The sequence below is a fragment of the Spea bombifrons genome, chromosome 7 (assembly GCF_027358695.1).
Source record: "Spea bombifrons isolate aSpeBom1 chromosome 7, aSpeBom1.2.pri, whole genome shotgun sequence".
Classification (NCBI taxonomy): domain Eukaryota; kingdom Metazoa; phylum Chordata; class Amphibia; order Anura; family Pelobatidae; genus Spea; species Spea bombifrons.
The window spans coordinates 47,192,236-47,215,203 of record NC_071093.1 but is presented as its reverse complement, the minus strand read 5'-3'; the positions used below and the strand labels follow the sequence as shown (position 1 = coordinate 47,215,203).

The following is a 22,968-nucleotide window of genomic DNA, read 5'->3' as shown; positions in this document are numbered from 1 at the left end:
TCACCTGGAGTAAACGGAGAGGACACATGGGGTGAAGTAACATGATATGTGGCATGTGTGTGAAACTCTGTGTCAATCATATGAACCTCACTAACCAGGAGGTCACCACAATAACCCTGGAGTATAAACAGCCCCCCTTTCCCCCACATTAACCAGGGGGTATAAACAGCCTCGCTATCCCCCACAATAAACTGGGTGTAATAACAGCCCCCCTATCCCTGCAATAACCTGGGGGTATAAACAGACCCCCCAATAACCTGGGGGTATAAACAGCCCCCCTATCCTCCACATTAACCAGGGGGTATAAACAGCCCCCCTATCCCCCAATAACCCGGGGGTATAAACAGCGCCCCCCACACACGCATTAACCCGGTGTAAACAGATCCCCCTATTTCCCACAATAACCCGGAGGTATAAACAGACCCCCCTATCCCCCACAATAACCCGGGTGTTTAAAGAGTACCCCTATCACCCACATTAACCAGGGGGGGTATAAACAGCCTCGCTATCCCCCACAATAACCCGGGTGTTTAATCAGTACCCCTATCACTCACATTAACCAGGGGTATAAACAGCCTCGGCTATCCCCCACAATAACCCGGGGGTTTAAACAGTCCCCCTATCCCCCACAATAACCCGGGGGTATAAACAGACCCCCCCCACACACAATAACCCGGGGGTATAAACAGACCCCCTATCCCCCCCACATTAACCCGGCTTCCTCCCCATTACTACAGATACTAAGTCACACTGTGCATAGGATCCGTTGCCTAGTAACCAGTTTCAGTTCTGCCCAAACGCTAGACCAGGAGTAGGCGGACCCGGATAATTTGAAACATTTCCGGCGTAGACCGGAAGTTTTTCCATGCAGCGTTCCCGTTCATTCAGCGGACGATTCCCGGTGTGACGTCAAACGAAAGAGATGACGCGTGATGTGGAGTCACGTGATGAGCTCCCGGATTGGGCCGGAGCCAAAGAATTTTACCAGAAATATGACCCGAAAGAGGTCATCGGGAGGTGAGAGACCCCACCCCCCCCCCCGTCAGCATCAGAGCAGGAAGAAGCGCGATGGAAGTCTATCAGGGATGAGATAGACTTCACCTCACCCTGATGCCCCTCTCCCCCCCCATCCCCCCTCCTCCCCCTCCCCCCCTGATACCCCCCTCTCTCCTCCCCCCGCGACCCCCCCTCTCTCCCACCCCCCCCCGACCCCCCTCTCTCCCCCCCCCGACCCCCCTCTCTCCCCCCCCCGACCCTCCTCTCTCCCCCCGCCCCCGACCCTCCTCTCTCCCCCCCCCGACCCTCCTCTCTCCCCCCCCCCGACCCTCCTCTCTCCCCCCCCCCGACCCTCCTCTCTCCCCCCCCGACCCCCCTCTCTCCTCCCCTGATCCCCCTCTTTTCAAGGAGGTCAGAGTGTTTGCTGGGTATGAGGGTATCGCAGGGTTCTACGGCCCTCAAAGCCCCAATAATGTGTATAGAAACAGCAGGAAACGGCTTTATAAATTAAACTGGATGAATCAAACCTCGCGCTGTCTGGAGCGTGTGCTTTGGGGGGGCACCCTTGCGCCGTCCTGGGCGTGTGCTTTGGGGGGAGGGGGGACCCTTGCGCCGTCCTGGGCGTGTGCTTTAGGGGGGGATCATTGTGGTGCTCCTGTGCTGCGGGGGACCTTGTTTAAATTTATTCTGTTTCCATAACGTGGAAACTCATCTGTGATCCTGTGCTCTCCCAGGGGGGTTTCCAGTACCGTGCGACGGTGCGTACACAGAGAGACCGGTAGAGAGTTTGCTGTGAAGATCATAGAGGTGACACCGGAAAGGTTGAGCCCAGAGCAGCTGAGGGAGGTGCGACTGTCCACGGCCAAGGAGATGGAGATCCTGCATCACGTGTCTCATCATCCCTACATCAGTGAGTTCACCCACTGAACAGGCAGCCACAGGTCAGGGGAAGTGGCTGAGCTGGTCCCACCTAATATGTCACGTTTTCCAGAGCCGGCCCTACCTGCTGCAGAAGCTCGTTGGGGTCTGTCTTCCATGCGCGGCGACATCAGGGAGAGGAAATTCTTCCCTGTGAGCCTTTTAGTAAATAAACACCACTGTGGCATAGCCCCCCTTATTTATTAGCTCCCGTATCCTCTGCCCCTCCCCGGTTGTTGCCTTTGTCCTCGTCCGTCAGTAATGCATTTTCTTTCTTCCTGCAGTAACCCTGATTGATTCCTATGAATCGAACACATTCATATTCCTGGTGTTTGACCTGTGAGTAAAATCCCAGTATATTCCTCATATTATATATTATATATCCCTGTATATTTCCTCATATTACATATGATATACTCTCCAGCATAGAACTAATCCCATCCTTATAACCCGTTATATCCTGTATATTCCTCATATTATATACTCTCCGGCCGTATAACTAATCCCGTCCTTATAACCCGTTATATCCTGTATATTCCTCATATTATATATTATATACTCTCCGGCCGTATAACTAATCCCGTCCTTATAACCCGTTATATCCTGTATATTCCTCATATTATATACTCTCCGGCCGTATAACTAATCCCGTCCTTATAACCCGTTATATCCTGTATATTCCTCATATTATATATTACCGTATTTGCTCGATTATAAGACGACCCCGATTATAAGACGACCCCCCAAAATCAAAATATTAATTTAGGAAAAAAAACAAAAAGCCTGAATATAAGACGACCCTATAGGAAAAAAGTTTTACCAGTAAATATTAATTCATGTAAATTATTTTTTCATGTTTAATAAAAGCTATGATTGAGAAAAATATATTTTTTAAATTTCCTTTTATTTGCCAACCTGCCCCCCCCCAGTTATGCCACTCTGCCCCCAGAAATGCTTTATACCCCCCTATTTGCCACTCTGCCCCATGATATGCCTTATACCCCTATATGCCACTCTGGCATATAGGGGGTTAAAAGGCATATCATGGGGCTGAGTGGCATATAGGGGGTTAAAATGCATTTCTGGAGGTATATAGGCATATCATGGGGCTGAGTGGCATATAGGGGGTTAAAATGCATTTCTGGAGGTCCAGAAATGCATTTTAACCCCCTATATGCCACTCAGCCCCATGATATGCCTTTTAACCCAGCATGTACTGGCTGCCTTGGCTTGATAGGAGTGTGATTGCTGTTAGCAGTATATATATATATATATATATATATATATATATATATCAAACTGCTAACAGCAATCACACTCCTATCAAGCCAAGGCAGCCAGTACATGCTGGAACCTGGGGATGATAGTAGTGGGATTACAGCCTCCCTATGCCATGCTACAACCCCCACCCCCCTTACACATCCATGCTATCACACACAAACACATTTAAATACTCATTCATTCCATTAATCACACATACTTCACACATTAAACACACATTAATCACACATACTTACCCAAAAACCCTCCCCCACCCCCTTACCTGAACTGCAGATCTCTCACTCGAAGACTTCTGCAGGGGACCGGCTGTAGAGCAACTTCTCTGGCCCCGCCCCCAGAGGAGGGAGGGGGAGATAGAGCTCTGTGAGGACGCTGCAAGCTTCCTGTCCTCCTGCTTCTAACAGGAGACGCTGCTCGCGACCGGTAAGCAGCATGGCCGCAGCAGACATTTTTTGGGGGGTCTGAGAAGACGACCCCGATTATAAGACGAGGGGTATTTTTCAGAGCATTTGCTCTGGAAAAAACCTCGTCTTATAATCGAGCAAATACGGTATATACTCTCCCCCCGTATAACTAACCCCGTCCTTATAACCCGTTATATCCTGTATACTCCTCATATTATATACTCTCCGGCCGTATAACTAATCCCGTCCTTAAAACCCGTTATATCCCTGTATATTCCTCGTATTATATATTATATACTCTCCGGCCGTATAACTAATCCCGTGCTTATAACCCGTTATATCCTGTATATTCCTCATATTATATATTATATACTCTCCGCCCGTATAACTAATCCCGTCCTTATAACCCGTTATATCCTGTATATTCCTCATATTATATATTAGATACTCTCCGGCCGTATAACTAATCCCGTCCTTATAACCCGTTATATCCCTGTATATTCCTCATATTAAATATTATATACTCTCCGGCCATATAACTAATCCCGTCCTTATAACCCGTTATATCCTGTATATTCCTCATATTATATATTATATACTCTCCGGCCGTATAACTAATCCCGTCCTTATAACGCGTTATATCCTGTATATTCCTCATATTATATATTATATACTCTCTGACCGTATAACTAGTCCCGTCCTTATAACCCGTTATATCCTGTATACTCCTCATATTATATACTCTCCGGCCGTATAACTAATCCCGTCCTTAAAACCCGTTATATCCCTGTATATTCCTCGTATTATATATTATATACTCTCCGGCCGTATAACTAATCCCGTGCTTATAACCCGTTATATCCTGTATATTCCTCATATTATATATTATATACTCTCCGCCCGTATAACTAATCCCGTCCTTATAACCCGTTATATCCTGTATATTCCTCATATTATATATTATATACTCTCTGGCCGTATAACTAATCCCGTCCTTATAACCCGTTATATCCTGTATATTCCTTATATTATATATTATATACTCTCCGGCCCGTATAACTAATCCCGTCCTTATAACCCGTTATATCCTGTATATTCCTCATATTATATATTAGATACTCTCCGGCCGTATAACTAATCCCGTCCTTATAACCCGTTATATCCTGTATATTCCTCATATTATATATTAGATACTCTCCGGCCGTATAACTAATCCCGTCCTTATAACCCGTTATATCCTGTATATTCCTCATATTATATATTATATACTCTCCGGCCGTATAACTAATCCCGTCCTTATAACCCGTTATATCCCTGTATATTCCTCATATTATATATTATATACTCTCCGGCCGTATAACTAATCCCGTCCTTATAACCCGTTATATCCCTGTATATTCCTCATATTATATATTATATACTCTCCGGCCGTATAACTAACCCCGTCCTTATAATCCGTTATATCCTGTATATTCCTCATATTATATATTATATACTCTCCGGCAGTATAACTAACCCCGTCCTTATAACCCGTTATATCCCTGTATATTCCTCATATTATATATTATATACTCTCCGGCCGTATAACTAATCCCGTCCTTATAACGCGTTATATCCTGTATATTCCTCATATTATATATTATATACTCTCTGACCGTATAACTAGTCCCGTCCTTATAACCCGTTATATCCTGTATACTCCTCATATTATATACTCTCCGGCTGTATAACTAATCCCGTCCTTATAACCCGTTATATCCTGTATATTCCTCATATTATATATTATATATTCTCCGGCCGTATAACTAATCCCGTCCTTATAACCCGTTATATCCTGTATATTCCTCGTATTATATATTATATACTCTCCCCCCCCGTACAACTAATCCCATCCTTATAACCCATTATACCCTGTATATTCCTCATATTATATACTCTCCAGCCGTATAACTAATCCCGTCCTTATAACCCGTTATATCCTGTATATTCCTCGTATTATATATTATATACTCTCCCCCCCGTACAACTAATCCCGTCCTTATAACCCGTTATATCCCTGTATATTCCTCATATTATATATTATATACTCTCCGGCCGTATAACTAATCCCGTCCTTATAACCCGTTATATCCCTGTATATTCCTTATATTATGTACTCTCCGGCCGTATAACTAATCCCATCCTTATAACCCGTCATATCCCTGTACAATGTATAGTTAAATCAGGAAGATGCCCTGTATTAGGGGATAGTGAAATCGGAGGGCCGACCCCTGTATAGTGTGGAGGTAATTATATTATAATATATCTATAGTCGGATCATCCATTGAATTATACATTTTACAGGGCCCTTCTTGCTAAACCTTCTAGTGTTTTCCCCTTCGTAGTGGAGTGAGACGCTCTTTTTAATGAATAGACCTCATAGTTTTGTTTAATGAGTCTGTTGTGGCTCCTTTGTGGACGTAACGTGGTGCTTTCCTGCCGCTAGGATGAAGCGAGGGGAGCTCTTCGATTATCTGACGGAGAAGGTGACTCTAAGTGAGAAAGAGACAAGGTAACGGTTCCTGCCCCTTGCCTGGTACCTGCTATGCCCATCCTGCTGTCTCATTGTAGGCCCCTGCTTTATTTCAGGTATATCATGCGCTCCCTGCTCGAGGCTGTCTCTTACCTGCACACTAATAACATTGTGCATCGAGATCTGAAACCAGAGAATATTCTGATGGACGATTGCCTGAACATAAAGCTTTCAGATTTTGGCTTTAGCTGCATCCTAAACCCCCCAGAAAAGCTGAGAGGTGGTCTTTCTTTTATACTCCTCCCGTCCTCTTTCCATACTCTCTGACTTTGGTCCTCTGCCGCCATCACGCTGGTTTGACGACTTTGTTCTTGTCTTTTTTCGTCCCTGCGTGGATTCAGAGCTCTGTGGAACTCCTGGTTATTTGGCTCCTGAGATTCTGAAATGTTCAATGGATGAAACGCACCCGGGATACGGCCATGAAGTTGATTTGTGAGTGGTAGAGACATCTGAGGAACTGACCGTTTTAATGAGGGGACACAGTTGGGAAGGTGATTGGCAGCTGGGGAAAGCCGTGGGGAAAGTGAGTGGCATGTTGGAGAGGTGAGTGCTGGAAAGGCAAGTGGCCAAGAGAGTGTGGTTGAGCAGCTAAGAGAGAGCGTGGTGAAGGCGAGTGGTTGAGGAAGAGAGCGGGGAAGGCGAGTGATCCAGTAGGAGAGGGCAGGCAAGCATCTGAGAGAACACGGGGATGGCAGTGGAGTTAAGGGGAGCCGCGTGGTCGTCGGCGAGGGACCCATAGAGTGGGGGAGGCAGTTGGCCAATGAAGATGGTGGGGGAGGTCTGTAGATGAGGAGTGAGTGGGACAGGCAAGCAGGGGATGACTGGGCAGGTTGGCAGCTGAGCTATAAAGAGGGTAGGGGTAGGTGAGCAGCTGAGGGAGACAAGCAAATGGGAAGCTTGGATCAAAGAGGCTTTCTTCACCTTCCTGTAGGTGGGCTTGTGGGGTGATAATGTTCACGCTTCTCGCTGGGTCTCCCCCTTTCTGGCATCGGCGGCAGATGTTGATGCTGCGCATGATTATGGAAGGACGTTTCCAGTTTGGCTCCCCGGAGTGGGATGATCGCTCTGCAACTGCTAAGGATTTGGTGAGTGCCCCCCTCCTTGTTGTACTTGCTATTGTTCCCGTTGGACCACGTGGATGCCTGCTGCGGACCCCGGGTAGGCGTGCCGTTTTTGCCGGCTGCGGACCCCATGTCGGTGTGCCGTTTTTGCCTGCTGTGGACCCCGTGTCGGCGTGCCGTTTTTGCCTGCTGCGGACCCCGTGTCGGCGTGCCGTTTTTGCCTGCTGCGGACCCCGGGCCGGCGTGCTGCGGACCCCGGGCCGGCGTGACGTTTTTGCCTGCTGCGGACCCCGGGCCGGCGTGCCGTTTTTGCCTGCTGCGGACCCTGCGTCGACGTGTCGTTTTGTCTGTTGTAGATCACGCGTCTTCTGGAGGTTTGTCCAGAGAAACGTCTCACAGCAGAACAAGCTCTACAGCACCAGTTCTTCCAGAGCCATCAGAGAGAGCGAGGCTTGATGGTCCCTCCACGTCACCGATTTCGGGTTTGTATAGTTCTCATAATCGTTATATCTCTGTATCGTTAACGCTTTATGTATATGTATGTTTCCCCTCCTATAGATAGCGGCCTGGGCAGCTCTGGCCTGTGTGCGGATCGTGGTGCGGTGGCGCAGAGCCCGTCCGGTGACCAGCGAACTTCTAAGCAGAGATCCGTATAGCGTGAAAGGCGTCCGGAAACTAATCGATGCCTGTGCTTTCCGGATCTACGGTCACTGGGTGAAAAAGGGAGAAAGACAGAACCGGGCCGCTCTCTTCCAGAACCAGCCCAAAGCTCTCTTACTGACACTGGGGGAGGATGACGACCGAGAGGCTGAGCTGTGAAGGATCGTGGAGACAGTACATTCCCGGTTAACACGTGAAGCGTGTTAACTCCATACTCCGTCCACGTTCTGACCTCCAAGAATCACAGAGGAAAGCGGGGACCACCGCAGACCGCAGCCTCCCTCCTAGCGCGGTCAAGGGTTGGGGTGCAAATACCCAAATTCCCGCGCAGGCTGCCGTAGCTTGAGGCTTTTTTTATTTGACTGTTTTCTGTTACTTTAATAAAATGGGAGCCTCGTCTCTTTCCTGATTATAAGAGGGTAAAAGCAGAGTATGGCATGGAGTATGAAGGGTTACAAATCCATGAATACATGGGGGATTACATGCAAACTGATACAGAAACTGGATTTAACTCTTTATTTCACTTTGCTTCCCCGGCCCTCACTGGGACACAGCCTGGCTTCCAGCAGCTTCTCTCCGTTTCATACGTCTTTATTGGTTCTCTCTGTCTCGGTATCTGTGGAGGAAGAGGGAAGAATCGTTTTGTTGTATGTGTTCCACGCCTGCGGCTCTTGTTAAACCAGCCGTTATCTCTGTACCTGCCTCCTGCGGCTCTGGGGCTTCTGACCGAGGGTCTCCTTTATATGAAATGGAGAGGTCAAGACGCACCTTGGGGGACAAGAAATGCACAGATTTCTCAGAATGCATCAATCGCATAAAAATGCCCCAATTGTCAATACCCCAAGAATCAATGTCTACCCACTCGCACTCACTGGCCACTTTATTAGGTACACGTTGCTAGTACCGGGTCGGACCTCCTTTTGTCTTCATTCTTCATGGCAGACTTTCTACAAGGTGCTGGAAACATTCCTCAGAGATTTTGGTCCGTATGGACATGATGTAGTCACGCGGTCGCTGCGGATTTGTCGGCTGCGCATCCAGGATGTGAATCTCCTGTCCCCTACGTCCCAAAGGATTGAGATTCGGAGGCCGTTGGAGTTCAGTGACCTCATCGTCATGTTATAGAAACCAGCTGGAGATGATGTGATTTGTGACGCAGTGCATTATCCTGCTGGAAGCGGCCATCATTAGACAGGGACACTGCGGTCAGCGACAATACTCCGGTCGGCTGTCACAATGTTTAAACGATGCTCAATTGGTGCTCAGGGGCCCAAAGTGTGCCAAGAAAATTTCCCCCACGCCGTAACACGGCCACCACCAGTCTGACACGAGGCAGAATGGACGTGGCTTTCGTGTTCTTGACGTCTGAATGCCGCAGCCGGAATGGAGACTCCTCAGACCCGGCAGCGTTGTCCGGTTTTGGTGATTCTGTGGGAATCGTAGCCTTGGTTTCCGGTTCTCAGCTGACGGGAGCGGCACCCGGTGGGGTCTTCTGCTGCTGGAGGTTGGACGTGCTGTGCGTTCAGAGATGGGATTCTGCAGGCCTTGGGTGTAACGAGGGGTTAATTGAGTTACTGTCGCCTTTCTGTCATCTCGCACCAGTCTGCCCGTTCTCACCTCCGACCCCAACAAGTCATTTCCGTCTCACAGCCGCCGCTCACCGGATATTTTCTCTTTTTCCTACCATTCTCTGTAAACCTTAGAGATGGTTTGGGTGAAAATCCCAATAAATCAGGAGTTTCTGAACTCCTCAGACCATCCCGTCTGGCACCAACAACCAACATGCCACGTCCAAAGTCACTAAAATCCATTTTCTGCCCCATTCTGATGCTCGGTTTGAACTTCAGCAAGTTGTCTTGACCGCGTCTACCTGCCTAAATGCATTGAGCTGCTGCCGTGTGATTGGCTGATCGGCTATTTGTGTTAACAAGCAATCGAACAGGTGGACCTAATAAAGTGGCCAGTGAATGTATATAAGACACACTATATATACATATACACATACACACCTACACACAAAGTATATATACAAATACATATATACACACACATACAAATACATATGTGCACACACGCACCTACACACAAAAACATATATACGCATGCACACAGTATATACACATCCTCCAGCAGGAACAAAAGTGTGAGTGAAAAGAATGACAACGATAACGTTCACCGTAACTGTAAGAGAACCCGTCGGATACCGGTGGTCTATGCGGACCCCCCTGAGCCGGACGCTTTACCTGCGGCGTGAAGACGTATTTGTAGAGCTTGAAATGGCGGAAATACGTGTCGAGGAAATAGCGGGAAATGCGCTGAATCTGCTGCTGCGAGAAAACGTTCACACTGAACGGCGGCCGCTGCGGGACACAAACACCTAAACGTTACGCGGGACTAAACCCGGGCAGTAACCTCACACTGCGCGGCACGGGGACCCCACGCTCACCACTGCGCGGCACAGGCCTCGCACACCCTGAGTGGCGCAGGGCCCCACGCTCACCACTGCCCGGCACAGGGACATCACACTCACGACTGCGGGCCTCACGCTCTAGACAGCGCGCCACGGGCCTCACACTCACATGGACTGCGTGGCACAGGAGCAACTCATTGAAGTAACTGTAAGACTCATCTGCATTTCCCAGCGGGGTGTCTAAAAGAGATAACAGCAGAAAAAAAATGCGTGAGGTGGGGAGAGCGCTCACACTCGATGGACCCCCGATCACAGCCACTGGCCTCCACAATCACGAGCCTCCAGATCACAAGTCCAGTGAGGAGAGACCCGCCGGACACGAGAGGCAAGAGGCTACGGCAAACACCAAACCCAAAGTGCCCTGACTCCGGGGCATGTGATGTCCACCTTCCATTACGCCCCATTGCTCCCAGCCACCCCCGCCATTCCTCCCAGACCTCGCTGCGTAAATGTGGCAATTTGTGGAGAATAAGCTTTTTTTTTAGGGGCCCTTACAATCAGCCAATAGGATGTAGTCATTAGCAAAGTTTATGATGTGTGTTACTGGGACACTACAGAAGGCTGTGCGTAAATCAATGCTTCTCACCCATACAAGCCATGTGAGTCTCTTTCACAATGTTAATAAGACAAGATGTCTGCTCCTCACTGAACGCGCAGTCCTGGCAGAACCTCAGAGCGTAATAATACACGTCCAGAAGGGCAGGCATCCGAGACTCCGAGACACCGCATTCAGCCGACATCACCCTGTGGACAGACCGCAACAAGAAAGAGAGCGTCCGAGGATAGAAAACCATACAGAGCCAGCACAAGTTCAACCATGTATAATGTATAGATAAATCAGTGAGCTGGACCCTGTATAATGTATAGATAAATCAGAGACCGGTCCCTGTATAATGTATAGATAAATCAGTGAGCCGGCCCCCTGTATAATGCATAGATAAATGAGTGACCCGGCCCCCTGTATAATGTATAGATAAATCAGAGAGCCGGACCGTGTATAATGTATAGGTAATGCAGACACCCTGGAACGTGTGTAGTCAAAGCGCTGACTGACCTGCAGAAATCTGCTTCATTGCTTGTTTTCGGCAAATCGCTCCTGAAAAACAAAAGGCTTCTGTTACTTGTGTGGGAGACCGCAGTCCCTAACTGCTCAGCCTGCCCCTGGTTGTAGATAACCGGGAGGGAGCAGGGTAACAGGGGAAGGAGTCTGTGGTCATAGGGCACTGTGCAGGGGAGGCGAGTCTGGGGGCACTGAGCAGGGGAGGGACCGGTAACAGGGGGCGAGTCTTGGGTCACTGAGCACTGAGCAGGGGAGGGACCGTTAACAGGGGTGAGTCTGGGGTCACTGACTACTGGGGAGGGGAGGGATCGGTAACAGGGGGGGTGAGTCTGGGGGTCATAGAGCAGTGGGCAGGGGAGGGACCGGTAACAGGGGGGCGAGTCTGGGGTCACTGAGCACTGTTCGGGGGGGGGGGGGGCGGGGACCGGTAACAGGGGAGGGAGTCTAGGGTCATAGAGCACTGGGCAGGGGTGGCGTCTGGGGGGGTCATAGAGCACTGGGCAGGGGAGGCGTCTGGGGGGGGTCATAGAGCACTGGGCTCTGTGTATCAGGAGTATTTACCAGAGTATTTACCAGATTCTCGGTCTTCTTGCTTTCGTCTGAAGAACACACGAGTCAGTCCCCGGACACGAGTTCCGCGGCCCCGCAACCCTTGGCACCGGACCCTCCGCCGGCACCGCGCACGGGTCCTCCATCTCCGGCCACGCATACTCCATCTCCGTGACCATCTTCAGAGAGCCTGCAGCAGCCGCGTCGGTCTCCATGGTTACCGACTCTGGCCAATGGGGTCACTAACAGCTGCTAGCTACCATGACAACCGTGCGAGCAGTGTGCGACCAATGACTGCGCTCATGTGAAGGATTTGGGCCAATGGCTGTGCGGAGCCTAGAGACCCTGCGCATGCGTCTTTGATTCGCATGTTTGGGATTCTACAGGAAGCGGCTGATCAGTATCTCAAGTGTTTATAGAATTGGTCGCGTGTCTCTAGTGTTTAGAACCGGCTCTGGTGAGTCCGGAAGTGACGTGATGGAGGACGCAGGCGCGATGCGGAGCTGATAGTATCCGGGTGTCCTGCGGGAGGATGGCGGCCGATGTAAGGAGGTGGGGGAGAGGGAATGAGCTGCCGTTGAAAACAATAAGGAGTCTGGGGTCGGGCGGATAGATAGGGGGACCGGGCACCGAGGCGGAAAGACGGAAGATGTTTGGAATTAATGAATTTTCATGCAAGTGACCCGCGGTTTCTATACTGGATGCTTTGCGGCCAATGTTATTACCAAAACAACTCGTAGAATGCTCCTGCTGATTGGTTAGATTCATTGGTTGCTATGGTAATAACACCGCTTATTTAGCTTTGGGTTTTAGGAGTAGCATCTGACTGCGGGGGCTGTGAGACTTTGCCACGTTCTAATAGCCTCTTCTTAGCAGGTGTGAAGAGCCCGGCAGAGAGATCTGAGCCGACGGTATCCCAGCGACGCTGCCGCCATGTCAGCCGCCGGCAGTAAGAGAGCCTCAGGAGACAACAGCTCCGGGCCCTCGGAGAAGAAACCCAATCGCGATGAGAAGACGACAACCACTCTCATCGAACCCATCCGTCTGGGGGGCATTTCCTCCACGGTCAGTGTTTGGGGTTTATACCGGGGTGGGTTTATACCGGGGACTGCGGGCTGCCATCTTCAGGTGACATTTTCTCCCATGTAGGAGGAGATGGATATGAAAGTCTTGCAGTTTAAGAACAAGAAACTTGCAGAGCGCCTGGAGCAACGGCAGGGCTTCGAGGACGAACTCCGGGAGAAAATAGAGAAGCTGGAAAAAAGACAAGCCACGGACGATGCTACCCTGCTGATAGTGAACCGCTACTGGAGCCGGGTGAGGAGGGGGCCGAGCTCTTATCCCCCATCCCCCTCCCGCTGCTGCCAGGCTATCCCCCCCTCCCGCTGCTGCCAGGATATCCCCCCCCTCCCGCTGCTGCCAGGCTATCCCCCCCCTCCTTCTGCTGCCAGGATATCCCCCCCTCCCGCTGCTGCCAGGCTATCCCCCCCTCCCGCTGCTGCCAGGCTATCCCCCCCTCCCGCTGCTGCCAGGCTATCCCCCCCTCCTGCTGCTGCCAGGCTATGCCCCCCCTCCCGCTGCTGCCAGGCTATGCCCCCCCTCCCGCTGCTGCCAGGCTATGCCCCCCCTCCCGCTGCTGCCAGGCTATGCCCCCCCTCCCGCTGCTGCCAGGCTATGCCCCCCCTCCCGCTGCTGCCAGGCTATCCCCCCCCTCCCGCTGCTGCCAGGCTATCCCCCCCCCCTGCTGCTGCCAGGCTACCCCCCCCCGCTGGGCCCTGCTCGTCCCTTTCATCTACTCCCTCCCTTGCCTCTCTTTCTGTTTCCATCTTCCTCATTTGCCCTCCTTGTAGATACCCTGCGTCTGCTACCTCCCTGCTTTCTCCAGCGCCTTCCTGCCCCTGCTCCCTGATCTCTCCGCTTATGTTTTGCTTGCTTCCCGGCAGCTCGATGAAGATGTGCAGTTACTGCTGAAGAGATGCGACTCTGCGCCGTCCTCCCAGAGCGCGGGAGAAGATGTCCGCCCCGAGGAGAAGGATAATTCCATGGAGACGGAGCCTGCAGAAGAAGTGCCACAGCCCCCGCCTGGGACAGATGAAAGCAAAGGTGACTGTTAGCCGGCAGTAACCGGGGGGAGACCCCGCTTGTGGTTTTACTTAAAATGTTGTATTAAAGGCTGCAGCGCCAAGGGGGCTGCACAGGGGCCCTCTAAGGATAGGGGCCCTCTAAGGATAGGGGCCCTCTAAGGATAGGGGCCCTCTAAGGATAGGGGCCCTCTAAGGATAGGGGCCCTCTAAGGATAGGGGCCCTCTAAGGATAGGGGCCCTCTAAGGATGGTGTCCACAGTGATGCCAGCTTTGCCATGTTATAAGTGGCAGCCGTGTTCCTGCTAGCGGGCGCATTCATGAAAAGCAGACGAGTTGGGGGATAGCACGGGGGGCTTAATGTGTAATGAGAAGCGCAAAAAACCTCAGGACACCGTGTCAGGGATATGAAACCAAAACCAATATCACATACACTAAATTCCAGGCTTTTAAAAATACACTCTGCATTTTTTTGGAAAAAATAAAAAGATACTTTTTCTACATCTTCCATCATTCCTGGGCTGCGATCCCCTTCGTCTGTCTTGCCCGCCGCTGTCTTGCCCGCCGCTGTCTTGCCCGCCGCTGTCTTGCCCCCGCTGTCTTGCCCCCGCTGTTTTGCCCCCGCTGTCTTGCCCCCGCCTCTGGAGAGCGAGAGGGGTGTGTGTAAAGGGCTCTGTGGAGTTAATTACCTGGGCGTTTTGCTCTAATGATCGTAAATGCAGGAATTCAAATGTCTAACTTGGTAATTGGTCCGCCTCGCTCTCAGCAGACATGGTTAACCCTCATTGCAGTCTTTTTAGTCATCTCATCATTTCTTATGTCCTTTTAATCTTGTAGCCTCAGGCGCCTCCACTGCCTCTCCTTCGTCTGGGGGGCTTCCAGAATCCTCCCTGAGTTTCCTAGCCACTCTGGCATTTAGTACCACAGAGGAGATTGAGCTGCAGCTGCAGGAGCGCATGGAATTCAGCAAGAGGGCCGTATCCTGTGTACTGGAAACGTCTAGCAGGCTTCACCGGCGCATGGAGGACCTGTGCGGCCGCATCCGCAGCGGTGAAGGTAAGTGGGCCCCGGGAGTGAGTGCAAAGTGCCAAGGGGCATCATTGCTGTCTGGGGAAAATATATATATAAAAATAAATTAATTTAAAAAAACAAAAAACCTTTTGTGTGGTAACATCTGTCCCTCTCACAGACTTCGAACAGGTAGACGAAGCCCTTCGATTGCTGAACAAGGAGTTAATTAGTGAGAATCGCAGACTGCAGGACCTGGCTACAGTGCTGCAGGAGAAGCATCACCGCATCTCCCTGCAGGTGAGTGATGGACAGGGATGTATTTGAGTGTGTCTACTGGAAAAACTAGAAATCAATAAAATGTTTAAATTTAATTTTAATATTTACGTTTAAATATTTAAGTTTAATATTTACTGAGCCAGCCATTGGCGGTGGTACAGCATAAATTCAATCACTCTCACACTCCCAATGTTTCCCTACCTTTCCTCTGTCACTGTCTCTTTTTTGGCTGCAGCTCCTCCTCCTCCTCCTCTTTGTTCTGCCTCTTAGGCTCTTCTCCTATTTTCTTTGTCAGTGAGAAATCACTTAGGAGGGGGGCACACAGGAGGTGGGCGCGCATCGCAAGGGTGCAGGATCGGAAGTCTGTACTAACAGACCTTCCGCTCCCTTGATTGATTTTTTTAAGCTAGTTAGAGGGAGCTGGCTTGCTGGCACCACCCCTGATGAGTGGCACCTGGGGAGGACACCCTCCTCTTCTCTTGGTACGCTACTGGTGATGGACAGGGGATACTCCCTGCAGGGGGGGGGTGAATTTGTAGGTGAGAGAACCTGGTTATGGATTGGCAGCTGGTGCGTATAGCCTCGTAATCCCCACATCTTTTCAGCACCATGAACTGCAGGACCGGGTCACGTCTTCTGAGACCAAAGTGTCTGAAATGGAGAGGAGCATTGAAGATCTTCAGTGGGATATCGAGAAACTGCGCAAGCATGAGCAGAAACTCAATCGGCACCTGGCAGAAGCTCTGGAGCAGGTACCACGGATGGGGCTGGCAGAGGGTGCTGGGTAAGGGGTTAAGTGGATGGTGTCCCTTTAAACACAGGGTCTGTGACCCCGAAAGGAACGGACGAGGTGTTGGAGCTCATTGGAATGCATCTGTTTAGCCTAAGGATGGCAGCCGCAGCTATTGCTGTGGATGCATGTTCGCACAAACCGCGCCTAAACCGGGAAGCACAAGAAGTGGCTGCTTCCCTTAATGCTTCGTCCTTCGCTGTGGGTGAGGGGCAGACGGACATCATGCTGACACCTCTGTTTCTAATCTCTCTAGCTGAATTCGGGATACCACGTGTCGGGCAGCTCTGGAAGTTTCCAGGGAGGACAGACAACCCTCACAGTTCAGAAGGTAACATAGACCTTCATGCACCTCTCTCCTACTTAACAGTAACGGGGTCCCATATTTCTGTTCCATGCCACCCAACCAGCAGTGGCCCGGAAATATGTCCTCAATCCCTCTTCTTGCCATGGTCTCCGTACTGACCTTCAGTGACTTCTTTTCCTGTGTCTTGCGTTCAAGTCCTCCGGTAACAGACATCTCTGTCCTCCTCGTACTATCGTTTGCTGCATTTTCTTTCTCCCTGACCGTGATCTTTCTTCTTCCTGAAGTTCGAAATGTTAAATGCAGAGCTGGAGCAGAATCAAGAGCTGGCCAATAACCGAATGTGTGAGCTGGAGAAGCTGCAGAATGAGTTGCAGGCTGCCGTCCGGCTGAAAGAGAAGCTCAAGGTATCTCAGTGCTGTTCAATGATCCTGGAAATGGGCTTTGCTGAGGCCGTGTAACCGCCATGTCTCCCCGTTTCTTCCAGCTGGACCTGAGAACACTGCCGGAGGAAGCTGTACGGGGTACGCAGGATTTCCGCTGTCTGCAGTCTCAGTTCTCTGTCCTGTACAACGAGTCCCTACAGGTGAAGACCCAGCTGGACGAAGCCCGCGCTCTCCTTCTCAGCACCAAGAACAGCCACTTGCGACAGATCGAGCGCATGGAGGTATAGTGTGGGTAGAGGACTTGGTCGGGATAATAATTTCCAGTGCCTTCCTCGCCAGCAGCTCCTCCTGAAGGCTACTGTCTGTACATGCGCTGTCCAGAAACAGCCGTAATAAAGCATGGACTATATCTTGCTCGCAGAAGAACTACTAGAGAGCGTATTGGCTCTGGTATGGAGCGTGCACTGGCCCGGGTGGGCTTTTTTGGGGGTCCCTTTTGGCTCGCACCTCTCATTGCAATTTTGTTGCAGAGCGAGGAGCTTTCAGTCCAGAAGAAGCTGCGCACGGAGGTTATTCAGCTGGAGGACACGCTCGCCCAGGTGCGCAAAGAGTATGAAATGCTGAGGATTGAGTTTGAGCAGAACCTGGCCGCCAACGAACAAGCTGGTAAGTGGCCGGGGGTTAATGAGAGGCGAGTAAATTGTATTTTCTTTTTGGGAACTTGTTATACCGTTTTCCATCAGGTCCCATTAATCGAGAGATGCGTCATCTTATTGCAAGTCTCCAGAATCACAACCACCAACTTAAGGGAGATGTCCAGAGATACAAGCGCAAGGTGCGGGACGCCCAAAGCGAGGTGAGCAAGGTGAGAACGCAAGAGAGAGGGGCTCGTCCTAAAAGAATACGAACAGTGAGAAGGAGAGAACGCCTCAACCATGGCAGACGCAGCGAGAGCCCCCTCCCATGGTAATCTTACAATATATCCCTTAAATGTAATACTTTTTGTTCCTCGTAGATGCGTTTGCAGATGGGGGGTGCTCTGTGCCCGTCTGCTGGCCCTACAGCAGGCGATGCTGCAGCTACGGTTGTAAAAGAAGAAGAGCCTGACGTGAAGAAGGAGGCCTTGGGGACACCAGTCAGGGACCCCGAAACTCCCTCTACCCCCGAGGTGAAAAAGGAAGAAGACGAACCAAAGAGAGAACCTGAGCGAGGAAAAGCCAGAGACCGTGATTCAGAGAGAGAGCGTGAAAAGGAGCGAGACAAAGAGAGAGAGCGCGAGAGAGACAAACAGAAAGCAGAGGACACCAAGCGCAAAGACTCTGATATTCTGAAGCAGCTGCGAGTGGAGCTGAAGTAAGTGGCCGGCTGGCTCGTTCTTCCTATCAAGTGTGTGTGAAAACCAGTGCCCATGTGCCGGTGAAAACAATAGAAAGTGTATGTATGTATAGATAGAGATATATATATATAATACTTTCCTTCCTTGTCGGTAATATAGCTGCAGCCCCACACAATACTCTCCCAATGTTGAAGTTACAAAATCGATTCCACTTAGAGGCGCTCGTTTTGACCTCTTATGATCGGTTTATACGAGCGCACCTAAGTGGAATCGATTTCGTTCTTCCTATTGCCGGCCCTCTGGCCACGCGCTGCATGTCTCGCCATTAATCCGATTCTAATGCCTCTCTCCCTCTTCAGAAAGGCTCAGGAAAGCCAGAAGGAGATGAAGTTGCTCCTGGATATGTACAAATCTGCCCCCAAGGAACAGAGAGACAAAGTCCAGCTGATGGCAGCAGAGAAGAAGACCAAGGCTGAGGTGCTACGCTCGCTACGCACTCTGTCCCCACCCCAGTCATGAACCCCTGCCTTGCTCTCCTCCCTTTGCTTTCTGGTGTCCTCCTAGTGAGCGATGCTGCCGCGCATGCTTTGCTCCCCCCCCCCAACTCTGCCGTGTGGCGGATGCCCTACTCCCCTGTAACTCTGCCAACTCTGCCAGGTGGAGGAGTTGCGAGTTCGGATACAGGCTCTTGAGGAGAAAGACCGGAGGGAGAGGAAGAAGCTGGCCGATGAGGAAGCTCTGCGGAAAATCAAAATGGCTGAAGAGCAGATCGAGCATCTTCAAAGGAAGCTCAGCGCCACCAAACAGGTGGGTGGGTTTTGCACGCGGAGACCGGCGTGAGTGGGAGATGAGGGAGATGAGGGAGCTGGCGGGTGGGGGGCGGGGGAGAGCGGATCTGGGGTCTGAGCTCCGTACCTTTGCCCGTGTGCAGGAGGAGGAGGCTCTGCTTTCTGAGATGGATGTGACGGGACAGGCGTTCGAGGACATGCAGGAGCAGAACACGCGATTAATGCAGCAGCTCCGGGAGAAAGACGACGCGAACTTCAAGCTCATGTCCGAAAGAATCAAATCCAATCAGATTCACAAACTGCTCCGAGAAGAGAAGGAGGAACTGGCAGAGCAGGTCCAGGGCCTCAAAACACAGGTACCCCGCTCCGCCATCCAGGTGGCTTTGTTTGTGTGACCCCGGATGCGGACACGTTCCGATAATTAGCCCTAAGCTCTCCAAGGTTACAGAAACATTGGGGTTAGTAACTAAAGGCTGAGATGTGCTTTCAGCTCCTTGACTTCATTATACATTATGAGGGGCCAAACGGTGCGAATTCTGCTGCGGGAGGAGATAGCCGGTCCTGTATAATGTAAAGTTAAATGGTCCCTTTATAACTGACCCTTTAAAGAACGGGAGCCCAAACCTATTCAAGGCGGGGTATTGCCGTTGACAAAATTCTATTTCCTCCCTGGAGGTCGATACCCCTTTTTATACTGGATGATGTCTCACTTGCCCTGCAGCAGCCGCCCGACATTGAGCTTTGCCCTAACCAAATGCTTTTTTACACATTTATTTTCCCAAAATAGTCTTAATTTTTCACTTAACATTAAATCTCGTGGCCCCCCTGGGCTGCCCCGTCCCCCAGTTCCAGCTTCCTTGCTTTTAGTCTTCTATAAAAACAGACTCGGCCCTTCGGCCCCCGATGACACTGGCTGTGAGATAAAGTGAGACGAGCGGGGGTGACGTGGAGGTTTTGTGCCGCAGGTGGATGCTCAGCTGTTACAGGTGCAGAAGCTGGAGGAGCGCGAACGTCTCTTACACACGTCTCTGGCCTCCATAGAGAAGGAGCTCACCCTGAGGACCCAGGCCTTGGAGCTGCACAAGAGGAAGGTGAGTGACCCGGCACAGCAACGAGGGCCATTTCCCACGGCCAATCCCTGGCAAGCCGCACAGCGCCAATCGGCACGCGTCGCCACCAACGAGGGCCACTTCCCACGGCCAATCCCTGGCAAGCCGCACAGCGCCAATCGGCACGCGTCGCCACCAACGAGGGCCACTTCCCACGGCCAATCCCTGGCAAGCCGCACAGCGCCAATCAGCACGCGTCGCCACCAACGAGGGCCACTTCCCACGGCCAATCCCTGGCAAGCCGCACAGCGCCAATCGGAAGGCGTCACCAGCAACAGTGGCGACTTCCCACGGGCCTCCCTGAGCACGGCCAATCCCTGGCAAGCTGCACAGCGCCAATCAGCCCGCTTCCCTCCCCCTTGACCGCAAAGTGCCAAACGTCCTGTGACCCGCCCATAACCTGCCCCATCACCCCCCCCTCCCCCTGCGCGCGTCCCCCAGAATTTAGAGCATAGTCGGTTTGGTCGTAACCTTTTCTTCTGCTTTCCAGGCGGTAGAAGCTGCTCAGCTCGCAGAGGACCTAAAAGTGCAGCTCGAGCACATTGTCAGCACCTTGAAAGACACCCAGAGCTTTGTGTGCGACAACCGTTCAGCCAAAGAGAAGGAGTCCTTCAGTCTGAAGAGGGCGCAGGTAAAAACATTCAGGGGTCTGCGGGTTATCACTGGCCCGTAGCGCATTAAGGTAATATCCGCTCAGGCTGGGATGTTTAGGGTTAACCTACAGAAATACTGTTTTACTGGAAGTGGGTACCTGGCATAGCCTTCCAGCAAAAGCAGTAAAGGTATTTACTAAAGACGGGCGAGCGGGACACGGACCGCACCCAGACTGACCTTTATTACGTTTTCTAGGAAGAGATCTCGCGGCTGCGCAGGAAGCTGGAGAAGCAGAAGAAGATGGAGGTTTATGCGGACGCCGACCAAATCCTCCAGGAGGAGATTAAGGAGTACAGGGTGAGGAAAACCTGGCTGTCGGGAAGTATCTGGGGTATGGGGGGGGCACTGGATAGGGAGGCTGAGGTAGAGGTTGGACATTAGGAGGTGGAGGGGCGGGGCAGTCGTGGGGGGTTGGATAGTAGGTGGTGTAGGGCAGTCGTGGGGGGGTTGGATAGTAGGTGGTGTAGGGCAGTCGTGGGGGGGTTGGATAGTAGGTGGTGTAGGGCAGTCGTGGGGGGTTGGATAGGAGGGGCGGGGCAGTTGTGTGTGGGGTAATAATAAGGCGGAGGGATACAGAGTACTGCGTTAGGATGAGGACGGTCACATTGTCGTCTGTCCCGTTTGCCAGGCTCGCCTCACGTGTCCGTGCTGCAACACGCGGAAGAAAGATGCCGTCCTTACCAAGTGTTTCCATGTTTTCTGCTTCGAGTGCGTGAAGACGCGATACGACTCCCGCCAGCGCAAATGCCCCAAATGTAACGCCGCTTTTGGGGCCCATGACTTCCATCGGATTTACATCAACTAGTGGCCTGTGGAAGGTTAGGGTTCACACCGGCCCCTGGGTACCAGGCACCCGACGTAGCGATCCCACAGCAACATGGGGAACCCACATGGACTGCTGACCGCTGTGGGATTTGTCTGTTTAATATGGACAATAAAGAGACTGAATTCTACTGTTGGCTGTGGTGTTTGGGGTGAGAAATGGTTAAAAACCATTGGGTTTATGGGAAAGTATTGAGATTATTTCCATTCATAATCCGGCCACGATGGTTTTAGTGTCGGGGCCAATGGGATGCTGCAGGGTAACGCAAATTGCCCCCTCACTGTGTCGTGTATGAAATAAGATAAGATGTATCTGTGACACAGCGGATTTACAGCAATTTGTGCAAATGGCCGCACTTCAGGGTTACGGCGCTTACTGCCTTATTAACGGGGCGGTTACTGAGACCCGGTACACTGAGATACATGACTGGGAACACCAGGCTGCATGTTATACAGAAAGGATAGTGAAGGATGAGGGTTAATTGGATAAAAGGTAAGGAGGGGACTTTAGCCAAGTGATTGTTGGCATAGGTGAGATATACCGGCCCCCTGGACAGGCAGAGGGGCTCGACCATCTGAGAGGTGAAGAAATAACAAAGATGTTAGTGAAAGGCGAGACTATCATGGGGACCGGTAAGTGCTGCGTCAATAACTGGGAAATGAATGGAAACGGAGCTAAAGGAGAGGATCGTAAGTAGATCTCCTATTTGGATTTCAGTTATAAATAATACCCCGGGAGGGGCAATAGATATCCCTTACCTGGATTCAGTAAGGCTTCTGACTTTGTACCCCATAGAAAACTCATAAATAAGTTGCAGGGTTTGGATGGTAAATAGCTGAAAGGTTGGGGCTAGCGGGGTAAATTCAGAGGCAGCACATCATTGGATTAAATGAGCGTGTAAATAAATTAGTGAACGCTTGCTTTCTTCACGCCGATGGTGTTGCTGGTATGCCTCGATATTGCAGGGGCCCATGTGATCGCTTCTGGAGTGCAGCGCGTACCTAGAGTATTTGGGGGGGGGGGTCCTTCTTGTACTTTTTGCCCAATAACAAAAAAATAAAAACATTTGCTAAGATTCTATTATTCTTCCTGATATTATCCTTTTTTTCCCCATTAGCTTTTTCAGTAAAACATTTCCAAATAAGTTTTTTTCTTCAATTTTGGACCATGTTTTATTGTTTTTAAAATGAAGGGTACAAAAATGAAGGGTACAAAAAAAACTCCCTTAAAGAGTTAAAGAACAGGAGGGAAATGTAATTCAAAATGAGGAGGAGAAAAGTTACAAGAGACCAGAATCTAAAGCTAGAGGGTCAGAGGCTGAGATTGAATGGAAGGAAGCTTTACTTTACTGACAGGGTGGTAGATAAATGGAACAGCCTCTCAGCAGAAGTGGTACAGGGTAATACAGGGAGGGGATTAAATATGCATGGGATAGGAAT

At 50.8% G+C, this 22,968-nt stretch overlaps 3 protein-coding genes across 8 annotated transcripts; 2 read left to right on the top strand and 1 right to left on the bottom strand.

Moving 5' to 3' along the window:
• Positions 1-840: 840 nt before the first annotated feature.
• On the top strand, positions 841-8,307 carry PHKG2 (phosphorylase kinase catalytic subunit gamma 2). 2 transcript variants are annotated; one of them, XM_053471566.1, is made up of 9 exons: positions 841-1,017; positions 1,731-1,906; positions 2,199-2,253; positions 6,085-6,150; positions 6,228-6,391; positions 6,513-6,603; positions 7,103-7,256; positions 7,589-7,714; positions 7,791-8,307. In XM_053471566.1, exons 1-9 carry the CDS (start codon positions 923-925, stop codon positions 8,049-8,051), a joined length of 1,188 nt encoding a protein of 395 aa, XP_053327541.1. In that variant the 5' UTR covers positions 841-922; the 3' UTR covers positions 8,052-8,307. The 2 variants fall into 2 exon arrangements, with proteins under 2 accessions (XP_053327541.1, XP_053327542.1); XM_053471567.1 differs by having other exon boundaries at positions 7,795-7,998.
• Positions 8,308-8,394: 87 nt separating this feature from the next.
• CFAP119 (cilia and flagella associated protein 119) lies at positions 8,395-12,186 on the bottom strand. The gene is made up of 7 exons (XM_053472077.1): positions 11,996-12,186; positions 11,417-11,458; positions 10,949-11,106; positions 10,472-10,542; positions 10,136-10,252; positions 8,591-8,660; positions 8,395-8,508 (listed from the first exon to the last, which is right to left on the bottom strand). Exons 1-7 carry the CDS (start codon positions 12,184-12,186, stop codon positions 8,474-8,476), a joined length of 684 nt encoding a protein of 227 aa, XP_053328052.1. The 3' UTR covers positions 8,395-8,473.
• Positions 12,187-12,428: 242 nt separating this feature from the next.
• On the top strand, positions 12,429-21,659 carry RNF40 (ring finger protein 40). 5 transcript variants are annotated; one of them, XM_053470888.1, is made up of 20 exons: positions 12,429-12,515; positions 12,845-13,036; positions 13,121-13,288; positions 13,915-14,074; positions 14,890-15,108; positions 15,242-15,360; positions 15,945-16,091; positions 16,386-16,460; positions 16,721-16,840; positions 16,921-17,100; positions 17,350-17,485; positions 17,563-17,684; positions 17,835-18,172; positions 18,515-18,632; positions 18,813-18,962; positions 19,087-19,299; positions 19,909-20,034; positions 20,543-20,683; positions 20,902-21,003; positions 21,335-21,659. In XM_053470888.1, the coding sequence occupies exons 2-20, from the start codon at positions 12,905-12,907 to the stop codon at positions 21,509-21,511; spliced, it is 2,943 nt and encodes a 980-aa protein (XP_053326863.1). In that variant the 5' UTR covers positions 12,429-12,515; positions 12,845-12,904; the 3' UTR covers positions 21,512-21,659. The 5 variants fall into 5 exon arrangements, with proteins under 5 accessions (XP_053326863.1, XP_053326866.1, XP_053326861.1 ...); XM_053470891.1 differs by having other exon boundaries at positions 12,439-12,515; positions 12,848-13,036; positions 17,563-17,675; XM_053470886.1 differs by having other exon boundaries at positions 12,439-12,515; positions 12,848-13,036.
• Positions 21,660-22,968: the final 1,309 nt, after the last annotated feature.